At 26.2% G+C, this 12937-nt stretch overlaps 1 protein-coding gene across 1 annotated transcript; it reads right to left on the minus strand.

Annotated features, from left to right (window-relative positions):
* Positions 1–5263: 5263 nt before the first annotated feature.
* LOC112681014 (sarcoplasmic calcium-binding protein) lies at positions 5264–12462 on the minus strand. The gene is made up of 6 exons (XM_025551283.1): positions 12268–12462; positions 10902–11021; positions 6420–6587; positions 6185–6325; positions 5604–5684; positions 5264–5503 (listed from the first exon to the last, which is right to left on the minus strand). The coding sequence occupies exons 1-6, from the start codon at positions 12301–12303 to the stop codon at positions 5384–5386; spliced, it is 666 nt and encodes a 221-aa protein (XP_025407068.1). The 5' UTR covers positions 12304–12462; the 3' UTR covers positions 5264–5383.
* Between the last annotated feature and the right edge of the window lie 475 nt (positions 12463–12937).

The following is a 12937-nucleotide window of genomic DNA, read 5'->3' on the forward strand; positions in this document are numbered from 1 at the left end:
TCAGCCGAACGCGCGCGCGACCCGTACGCGGATTGTACAGTGCACGTGCGACAGCGCGAAAGTGTTCGTACGATCGCGTGAATTGTGTGCATGTGTACGTGCGCGGGTGTACGAGTGGGAATGCAGAATTGTGTGTATGCGTGCTCGCGCGCGCATGCACATTTATACTGTACGCGATTCGCTCACGTCCGTGCGCACACACGTTATCGGTGCACTAGCACGTTGCACGACGTGTCGTTACACTTCGAATATGATAACTATTGCTCCGTTATTGTAGTAGACTTTAAATGCGCATTCAGATAAGTTTTTATTGTTATACTACCGAAGGAGTAAATATGTGTACCGCGATCTACGGACAATATCATTATGGTATGTAAATATCGCGGGACCTAGACGCGAGCTCCATCTTCGCACACGTCCCAGCTTGATCCTGACATCCTAGCATATCTGCCAACATCTATTGCCGAGATTGTACTCGCAACGAATCCGTGGCACTTATTGTAAAAATTAATAATTCGTAAATCACGTGTTATTCGGCCGGGTAGGTAGAAAATTCACCAAGAGTATAAAATATTCGTATCAAAACGTTTATGATTGTGAAATTAAAATTCCACCAGGTGTACAGGATTGATTGAATTTCAGAATTTTTTTTTCTATCATCTAAGTATCTCGATTTTATTGTACAAAAATATTTTTTTTTAATTAAAATCGAGATAAAAATATTGTATATTATTAATCTTTTATCTCACATTTCAATAATAATAGTACCAGGTATAAAAAATGTAAAAATATGCATAAAGCGGCAATATTATTCAATGCTTACAGCAGTCATAGGTTAAATCTAGCACTGGGTCAGCAGTCGTTAATTATGCAGAGATTTAAATTCGTATCGTCATAATTTCTCAAAATAAAACATCATAAATATAATATATATTTGTACGTCAATACACTATAAAACACGAAAGCGATGGAAATCAGTTGACAAGTATGATATATGCAATAGGTAGAACATATGTAATTCTATGTGTGTTTTTAGATGTATGTAAAAATATATAAAAACACTCGAGTACGTTCTCGTTATAAGTACACCGAATCAGTTTGTGCTGTAGACAAATTGGACATAAGTAGTATGTATTTGTATGTTCTGGCTCCATTTCTTTTTTTTATAAATTAATTTTGGTAAAATAAAAAAATTAACCAACTTTTTTTTAAATACACAATTTTTTTTTATTTCCCAAAATGTCAACACAATTTTTATTACAGTACAATACTTTTTACAATATTATTTATATAATTTATACAAGTTTCTTAACTTCTCTGCTAAAAGGTACATACTTTATAATACGATCATGAATTAAAAGACAATAGCACTCACACCCTCTAGATTTTCCATAGCTTCAATTTCTATGCTAACGTCAATAGTTGAAGATGTACCTGTATCGTTCTGTTTAGAAGTATCTATCACGACAATCGGTGCTTTAGTCTCGAAATCAACTGGACTTAATATCGGTTTACTTTCTTCTTTTCCATAATACGATTATTGAAAAGATGTATACATATTGAATAATACTGAATAATTTTTTTTAGTAAAATCTAAATTTAAATTATCGTACGAATAAATAACAGAATTTAAAATAACTTTTATATTAGTTAATTTACAATGTTCGAAAATATTTGTAAAACATCTTTTACAATATTATTTTTTAAATTCTTTTGTAAACCTATCACGACATATTGCGGTTTTTCTAATTTTGATGCTGTTTTTAAATTCCAAACTATATTTCTAGATTTTCCTAGTTCTGGATATTCATAGGTTTCATACGATCTAAATGGAATAAATAGACTTTTTCCTTTCTCCATAATTTTTAATAATTTAAGTCGTTCAAAATCATCTACACTAATGTGTGGAATTTTCCAAATTACTTTATTAAGTATGACGCTACTTGTAACAGTAACTGAGTTTACGAAATAATATTGTAAAAAGTATTGTACTGTAATAAAAATTGTGTTGACATTTTGGGAAATAAAAAAAATTGTGTATTTAAAAAAAAGTTGGTTAATTTTTTTATTTTACCAAAATTAATTTATAAAAAAAAAATGGAGCCAGAACATACATATAGGTTTTTGAAAAAATCGTGAGCACGGTAACTAAAAAAAGTTTACCGTGCGACTGTTGGTCAAATATTTTGAATCTCCCTGTAAAAAATGGAGCCAGAACATACAAATACAAACTACTGACATAGTATCCTATGGAGTACCATCCCTCATTATTTTTCTATTGATATATATATTTAAGCCATTTACTTAATTTCCAAATGAGCTCTATGCATCACAGTTACATATTATTTTCAAATTGCTTCAATTTATACATTTTTGTAAATTTTTTCAGAAAATCAAACTTTATATAGACGTAAAAACATAACGAACCTGTTTATGCAGTCTCTTTCGCGATTTCAATAATATTTTTTACTATTCACCTATTCGTTCCTAACCAGATTTTTATAAATATTCGAAAATTCTATCATCATATTTACCACTGGCAATCAAAAAATTTAAATATATATATTATAGTAGATTCAGTAATTCTCGTTCGTAGTAATATTATTACATATTAATAATGAAAACATTTGATTTCCACAATTTTTTCTTTTTTTTTTTCTACGCATTTTATATGAAAATGTTCAAGCTTGATATTTTTGACAACGTATTTAGTGTAATATTTTTTACGTTATTATTTATAACTCTATTTTTGTTGTATTTTAAACATATTACTTAAAACCAATGACGTGGTGACAAAATCTTACACTCTTGCGCAATTACATAAAAACATCTCTCTCACCCATCGTTACAAGATTAAGATGCTCTCCTTAAATTGTATTTCTGTGTACTGTTTATATTGATTAACATATAATACATTATGAATACTATTCGGTGGATATTACTTGTAGATCTACTATAAGTAAAATAGGAAGTTGTTGGTATCTAGTTTTGGGCACCCTATCTTACCGTATATTTCTAGGGCTGCGCAATTGCATCAGGCAAACACCCGTCACCACTATTTGGAACACACCTTATATACCTATATTGCAAACTTTGAATTTTTCATCATTTTTTTTTTTTTTTTTAACATTAATTCAGAACCGGCCCAAGCAAAAATAGTTCACTAGGCAAAATCAAATTTTGCCACCTCCAAAAAAAAAAAAAAAAGAAATGAGATCTTATTTTAACTTAGTCCCTCCCCCTATTTTTATGTGACATATCTACATAAAAAAAAAAAAATGTTAATTTTTTATTTTATGTATAAAATTATACTTAAAAAGACTTAAAAATGATTTCTATAATTATTACTCAAAACCCATCACTATCGCGACTGTCGGAAATCGTGGAAATTATTGTGTGGTTATTTATATTTTTGGAATAATTGAAAACGCCCTGCGTAGGACGTAATATAAAGTAATATAATAATTTTAGACAATATTATTTTATTATATAGCTAAATGATTTTCACGAATGAATTAATTTAAATATTTTTCTTATAAAACACCGACAGAACTAAAAATAATGTACAAGTCAATTTTGAAAATGCCACCCCCACTAAAGTGCCGTTCTAGGCAGGTGCTAGCTTTTCTAGCTTGCCTATACCTTGAACCGGCGCTGCATGAATTTGATACATAATTTTTTCTTAGAAATTAAATGTTTTTGTAAAAATTTGCTCCCGAACACCCTGGCCTTTTATTTATTGAAATTAAAACTTAAAACGATCCTTAGTTTAATACGGAAATTATTCTCAACCAGGGGCGTATTTATAAGGGGGCCGAGGGGGCTCAGGCCCTCTCCGAAATGAAAAACACCATTTTTAAAGATTGTTATTTTTAAAATGATTATGTCTTAATGCTGGGGGTTTCCGAAAATTTGTCGCGATACTGAGAATGTTGTTTATACGATAATTTAAAATTTTATATTTATAAAATATGTTTATTAAAATGTAGTTTTTATACTTTTAAAAAATAATAAATCATTAAAAAAATTGTGTTTCTTATTTCTCTGATGGTGTAAAGACAGTCGAGAAGTCTTATAGTGTTAAAGTAATTTTTTTCGTAATAGTGTGCTTCCTCCTTCCCTTCCAACCAAAAATGAAATACATAATCGGCCCCCTCCGAAATGAAAACCAATATACACCAATGGTCTCAACAATAATGTAGTAAATACGAATCGACGTAGTTATCTATTTAATTATTAGATAAACACTCATATGGGCTTAAGTCAGTGACAAAATCAATACATCCAATAACACATTATAAGTATTAATGATTTACAAAAAGTACATAAATAATATATACTATTAATCTATAGATTAAATAACAACAATAAACAATTAAATAACGTCATATACGTGCACTTCAAGCTGTTCCAAGAGAAAAGGAAAACGGGGCAAGTACCCTAGGGCGTCCTATTAATTTATTAATTTATAGTACGTCATAAAAATGAATAAAAATAAGAAAAATTCGATGTGTGTTAAATGTTGTTGCCCTTGGACTTTATTGTTAGTGAGGACGGCACTTACTACGAGTATACAATATTATTATTCTACCTACACACATCATATATTGTACTTCTGTATCCAGGGTCCACGTACAATACGTGTTCGTGTTGTCAACGTGTTTGTTTGCCAATAAAACTTAATCTGTTCGTAATTATGATTACGATTCTGCTCTGCATTTAAATATTCACATTTATACGGTTGTACGGTGACGACAACGACAATATATTATAATTTATACGCAACGTTTACCGGATGTGACTCGACAGCACTGACGCTAATATAAATTTCAGACATGGGTGTTCTTTTTTTTCTTAAACTTTTGTCATTTCCTCACTGGTTCAGTATACCATTTATTCGTTATCATATATGTGTACAAATTATATTAAAAACGTATATAGTGTATTAACATAAGTAACAATAAAATAAATATCACTTTTTTTTTTTACAAGAATATTATGAGTTATAAGTATTAACTATACCATTATAGTATTGTGTGTTCGGACGACGCATTCAAAATCATACTATGGTTTTTATCTTTTGGAAATTGAACATGATTAACAAGTATATTCCCGTAATAAAATGTATTTAATTTATATATAACCCCCGTAAATAACTTATTTTTAGTTTTTAGCATATATAAAGATATTTTTATTGACCAAGGTAATAAATCAGTCGCTTGATATCAATAATTATGATTTATTAGAGTTTGTATATTATTTTAAAATCGAAATATTGAGACGTAAACAATGGAAACACAATAAAAAAAAAATTATATTATTAACATACTTTACAGTATCTTAAATGAAAACACAATTTATTGACTATTTAAAAATATAGTACTTATTTGTCAGCTTCATCTTTATTTTGGAATAAAAACTTTTGAATAACTGAAATTAAATCGTCCAGGTGAATTGTGTGATCTTTGTCATTTATGATTCCCAATGATTTTATTAAGCCGTTCTACACAACAAATTTATCATAAAATTATATTTAAGTTAAATTTGTCCTTAATATTTGTATAATGTACTCATTCGAGTATATATATATATATATATATCACCTTATTTGATGTACCCATACATTCCAAAAACTTATCGTATTCTTCCTTTGTGATATGACCACTTTGATCCTTGTCAACGGTCTAAATGGAAAATAACAAAATTAATAACCTTTTCGACATTCAAAAACCTTGAAAATGTTTTGATTAAAAAATGACAAACTATATAAATTTATATCATGTATGTAAGTATTATATGTTATCAAATAATTAAACATAATAAATTATACTAAAATCACATTTTGGAAAGTTAAATTTATTGCTTCAAATTCAGAACATAAGTAAAATATAAAATGTTCATTATGAAAAGAAACTGTTATAATCTCCCCATCTATATAACGCAAATCACACAAAACAAAAATCCATAAATAAACCAAAATAAAAACTGCTCTACTGGGTTAATTAAATTAGTAGTTGAAAATGTACAAAAAATAAAGTTTCATATGAATTGAGTATTAATAACTGAACATTTTAAATAAATATTATTATCGATTATTAAACTAATCACCAATGAAATAATGACTAATTTATATTAATAAATAGTTGTACTTCTTAAATTTTAAATTTTTTAATAAAATATTTACTTTGAATAGGAAAGGCAAAAGCTGGATAACTTCATTTTTGAGACGGTCATTTTGTTTTACATATTGAATATAACTCAAGTACTTTTCAACCGTGACATAATCAAATGGGTTAATACACCCCCAATGTTTGTACCATAGGTTCTATGATGAAACAGACAAATTTATTTATAATTTTAAATCTTATAACTTCTTTTTTTATGTATTTTTTGATTGTTGTACTGTTAATTTGTCTTACTTCAATGATTTTGGAAAACATTAAACTTTGCTCTTCCGTCATATTGTTAACTTTCGAAAATCTTTTAGTTAATTCTCTCATATCCTCAATTGTAACGACGCCATCATTGTTAATATCCAAAAGCTCATGATATGCATTCAACTTTGAATTCCAATCTTTATAAGGATCCTATGTACACACAAAAGTTTCTAATAATATTAAAATTTTTAAAATGTAAAAATATTTGAATATATATTATATATTTACTAGACCTCATCAGACAGGTAAATATACTTCCGTACTATAGTATCTATAGTATCTATATAGTATCTATATTAAATATTTGAAAACTAATATAATTAACCACACTTATTAAAATACTATCACACTTAGCCGTTATTATGTAAAATTATGAGTGCCGTCAAAACTCTAAACTAAATTATTTTAAATTATTCGTTATAATTAAATTTAACAATATTTCCCAATAGATCATACACCTTCACTTTTAACTTAATTATCATTTGTAAAAGAAAAGCTGTGATGATAAGAAAAAAAAACTTTTTCTTTACTCAAAAATATTTTTAGTATATTTATTTTTCACTAACAGTATTGTAATAAATTGTCCTCAAAAAAAAAAAAAAAAAATAATAATAATATTACATTTTTAATATTTCCAGGTTCTAAACAGAGAAAATGATAAAACTTAATTTTAATACATGATTAATTAAAAAAAAAAAACACTTATTGAGATAGTAAACATTATTTGTATAGCACCTTTACAAATGGATTTTTTTTTAATTTCTCTGTTTCTGAAATTATCTTTGTTTTTTAAGTTTTTAGGAAATTCGCAAAAATATAAAAAATTTAATGGAAAAAAGCACAGTTAGCTAATTTTAATAAATTCTTGTAATTTTTAGTGAAGTGGTATGAATCTAGAATTATTCTTCAGGCAATTATATTTTGACTAAGTTTTAAAATACTCTTTAGACCACCGTATGAAACGAGTCTCAATTTAAGAGTTGCTGGATCTGTGTTCCCCTCATTTTAATTAGAAGCTTAAAACATTTAATTTGTATAACCTATATCAACATCACCAACAAAATATGAACATCTCGACATTAAAAATTGATGTTACATGTACTGGAGAAAAGAAAAAATTAAATAGCCCTACCTATATAATTGCATGAATATTTATTTTCGTTCATGAAATATATAATTATGAAATACTACTTCGTTAGAATAAATCATATCATAATTAATTATGAAACCCCATATAGCCCATTTTATTTAAATAAAATTACTATAGAAATAACATTTAAATTAATATAAATTTTAATTGGGTATAATGAAATTTACAATATTAATTTTCAGGGCTAGGATTTGTATGCAACGACTTTTTTGCGACTTCTGATTATTAATTTTGTCAGTAATGTCCACGAATCACCTCATGATGAGATTAATGATGGTATTTTTATTTTGCATGTTTTTGCATATTTTGAATAAAATGCATATTATTGCATATATTGAATAAAATGAATATTATTGCATATTTCGATTGTAAGAATGTGAAAAATGAATGTTTTATAGTATACTTCGTAATTAATATTTATAATCAGAGGCGGATTTATCTTTTTTATGTCTATAGGAACCAACAATATACCACCCCTATAATAAGTGAAGAATTTATATAACCATTTCCAAAATATTTAATCTAAATATATAAACGTATGTACCTACATCCATTTGAATTTTCATACTATTTTTTTGCTTTTATTAATTAATCTACTTTGAAATAATGTCAATGGATGTCCACTAAATTTTAATAAAAACAGATTTTCATAATAACACCATAGAATTATTAATATACAGTCGAAATAGTTATATAGTATGGCAGTGGGGGTATTTATTTTTTCCCGAAATTTCAACGATAACATATTAACAAAATGCACCCATTATTGTAGAATTATTTTTCGTAAATATAAAGTAATTAATTTTTCAATATTTTTTCATACGTTTGATGTTTTTTAATAAAATACAACAGAATTAGACACCCCAAAATTGTGCCGCCCTAGGCAGCTGTCTACAGTGCTAAATCCGCCTCTTTTTATAATTTAATATTAATATTTCGTATTTAATTCTAGCTCTGCTAATTAAAGTGTAAAACTTGATTTTCTTGTCAAACATAAATTTTATTTTATTTCTCAATTATAATATTTTAAGACAAACAGACAACCATTGATGCATTTCAATAAATAAATATTTTTTTTTTTGTAACTATATTTTTGCGTTATCTTATAAAAATTTAAATGCATATTTTTGCATATTTTGATAAATAAAATGCATATTTTACAATTTTTTATTGTATACAAATCCTAGCCCTGCTAATTACGAATGTGAATGTTAATGAAAATTGAATAATTTTGTTTAAATTTAAGCTGCGTAGTGCAATACCTATATACTTTTATATGAATTTAATTTAGCATTTGCAGAAGGTAATTGATACAATTATTATAATTCTACGCATAGATAAATCATACGCACATTTTTAGTAGTTCTATACTTAACTATATCATAATGTTTATTATTATTTATATTAAAATATATTTAATTATCTATATTAAATTATTTGTTAACCATAATAGTTTTTCACCTTATCTTATAGCATTTTAATTTTCAAAAGATAAAAAAAAATACTTAGCACTTCAAGATTAGTACCCACCTATTACTAATTTTAATTTTTCCACGTATTGCAGTAAGTTCATAAACTCGGTGTCTAGATGTTTAATAAAGAAATTGAGCTATATTTTTAAGTATACTTACTTTTTGATTGTGACATGTAAATTAAAGCAATAAGATACAAAATATTTGTATTTTCGACTAACGGGTTCCATAGAATATGACGAATTGACACATGAGAAATGTTATGATAGATATTTACATACATAATTAACTCTTTTATTTAATAATTAATAGTTTTATTTTTATAAATAAGTTTTAATTGTTCCTATCATAATCCCAAATATTTTAATTTGCATTAGATAACTATAAATTACAATTAGTGGATCATACTATGGTGTGATTGTACGTAAATACCTAAGTAAATTTTAAAATAAAATAATATTTGCAATTATACTTGCCATGTAGTTCAGAGACGAGCAAATTTTAAAAATTTGTATTTTTTTTGTATTTTTTGTATTAACGCCATATATAAAAGGTTACAACTTGATTATACCTTGGAACCAAACGACATACTAATAATCAATGAATCCTTATTAGTACTAAGTACCTTATTAGCACTTAAAAACCCATCCTCGAAACATGTAATGTTAATTCGAACAAAAAAAATATCGTATTTATGTTTATTCCATACTACCGGTACTACTGGAAACGAAAAAGCAGACAAATATGCCAACCTTGCAACGAAAAGTATTACAAACCCCACAATAAATAAAATTCTCATTAGTGATATTTAAAATTCTGTTAAAAACAATATCTTCTCATCTTGACAAAACACTGGAATTCAATACCATATCTAAGAAACACAATAGTATAAAAAAATAATTCAAAAATGGCACATCCCTTCGAACTTCAACTGATGACAAAACATTGCAATTACCCGCATCAAAGTCGGTAACTTTCTTTCTCACACACTTGTACTTGATTAGAAAAGAGCATCAACCAAAATTCCACATGCCACAAAGCATTAACTATCAACACATAGTAAAGGAGTGTACACAATATACTTCAAAAACACCACGACCTGAACTAAATAAAGACCACTCAATAAAATAGAAAAGCATGATAAAGCAAAACTCACATTCTTAAGTATCAAAGCTATTATTAGTAAATTGTAATTTTAAACTTAATATCCAATAAAGATAATAACATCGAATTTCTAATAACTTTCGCTGTTAAAAAAAAAAAAGCTAAAAAAATTCCGACCAATGACTGGAAAAGTACTCGATATCCATATCAGTGATAACAATCATGTTTCATATTTTTTATTATTATTTAATATCTATATTTTATTGAAAATCCACTGTACATGGAATACAGATAAAGTTATTATTAGCTAATTTATTTTCATTTCAACAATAGGGAATTCCATTGCATTATTATTATTTATTTTGATGAATCTACCTTGTAAATAAATATATTCTGTGAGTAATTTAAGTATTAATGTTGGTCAGTGCTTCAGTGGCGTCGAAATCAATTTTTACAGATGTGGTAAATTACAAATTTAGTATTCACCCAAGATAAATAGAGGCGTAAGACTACTGCCCTTTCAATAATTTTTTTTATCGCACTACCATATCAAATTACCACAAGTTTCTATTGATAAATTAACAAACCTAAGTTATTGATGATTTTGGATGGTTATTAAATAATTATATTTTATGCAGTATTAGGTCTTAACCCGGGATGAATTATCTTGACATACATCGAAGTTAATTAAAATTAGTTAAAAATATAAATAAGTAATAAAATATTCTATATTTTTACCTTTATTGTATCTTTGACATCTTTATTTTGCGTATGTCGTTCGTTCTCAAATAATTTTTTGCTTATTATAAAATTATTGCCACAATGAACAAACTTCACGCGACAATTGACGGCAATTCTCTATGACATAATAAATGTTCCACACAAAAAAATCATAAAAATGAATTTAATTCAAAGTAAACTCGTAGTTTAATTATTTATATAACACTAAATAATTATTGAATTATTATAAAAACTGGTTTTCCTGGACTTAAAATGAACATTTATCATTATTACTGTTAATTTTTCTATGGTATATTTAAATTTAAATATATTAAGTATGGTGCCATCTTATAACTGACACGTGACATATCGATACAGTTATAATTTATAAATTATAGGATATAAATTAAAAATACTTTATAATCGTAACGAAACAAATGAAACCAGGTTTAACAATGACAATTCTGAGGTTCAAACTCCAAAGAATTTGTAGCATAGTAATATTCCATATAATTTTGTGTACACTCTACATATATTTCAGTGTATAACTAATAACAATCTAAGTAAATTATTTAGTAACTAAGTACTTATTATTAAATAACTAGTATTATTTAGTAAATTACATTTTAAAAATCAGTTAAGTTAAAAAAAATTTAACGAAATCATAATACAAGTATATGATCGTTTCAAACGGTTGCAATCGACACCAGTTTTTGTATAGGTACACAAATAATTAAATTCAATACTAAGCATCTAGAAAAAAAAAATTAATGATATCAACTTGAAGGTTGTAATGTTCAAAGTATTTATTTTTACCTAAAAAAGCAGCGATTCTCAAAGTGTGTTCCACGGAACCTAAAAGCTTCGTGGGACAATCTCAAGTGTTCCGTAACATTTATATGAATATATAATTCATTTTTTTTATTCATTTCATTATTTTAACAATAATTTAAATTTACAACAATATTTTCAATAATATCTAAGAATTTCTATTGTAAAACAAGGTGAAGCAAAATAAAAATCATAGAAGTAAAAAGTATAAAATGGAAACACTAGAAATATCTGTTGTAGTCATAATCATTTTAAATTGCATTGATATGTAATAAGAATATAGAATATAAAATAGAATATCTTCAACTTACTTTCATTTTATTTTGAACAATATATTAAAAATTCATAAAAATAAATATATTATTTACGCGTAGGACATTAAACTTCTCCTAAATTTATAAATAAATAATCAATATTCTATTAAGTACCAAAGTATTCAAAGTACCTATTGTCATATATGTAAACTATTATAAAATTTAAGATTCAAAATATAATAATATTTTTTTCGTTTTTATTGAATTTATATTAATATTTTAATCATTTTAAAACTTACCAAATTTTTAAATATTAATCTTGCTGAATTTAACATTTTTCTAATCGTCTCAGAGAAAACAATTGAAATTATATCACCATTTATATGTACCTACGTCGTCTGCAATCAAAAATCGATTGTCTTTTATATGAAGTAGAAAAACATTAACAATCAAATCATCGTTAATATCACTGGCCTAAGATTTGACAAAGTAAATTAAAAACAAGCAGGCTTAAATATAATATAAAAAAAATAACCGTTCATCGCACGTAGTGTTTGTCAATTTCATATCAACATGTCAAAGTATATAAGACTATTTAGTATTTACTAATCATTTCTATTGTTATTAATTCAACTAAGGAGTGACCATGTTTATAGGTAACTTATTACATAAAGTGATGAACAAAAATATGTTTATTATATTTTTTTAGTAAGTGATAATTAAGCTATGACGTATCTACATTGAGGGGCCTAAAGACCCTACCAATTAATAGTACATTGTTATAATTTAACTATTTTGATTTATCAACATCAGTAAATATTATTATTATTAATTTAGTTGCTATCATTATTTAATTTTGTCAAACAAAAAACAATAAGCATTGTAATCCAGATTCTTTTATCACTTATTTGTTGATTAGTTACGACCATTCCAATGTTCAATTACTTAGATCTCTCCGATCTGATCACC

The sequence above is a fragment of the Sipha flava genome, unplaced genomic scaffold (assembly GCF_003268045.1).
Source record: "Sipha flava isolate LNK unplaced genomic scaffold, YSA_version1 183_pilon_pilon, whole genome shotgun sequence".
Classification (NCBI taxonomy): domain Eukaryota; kingdom Metazoa; phylum Arthropoda; class Insecta; order Hemiptera; family Aphididae; genus Sipha; species Sipha flava.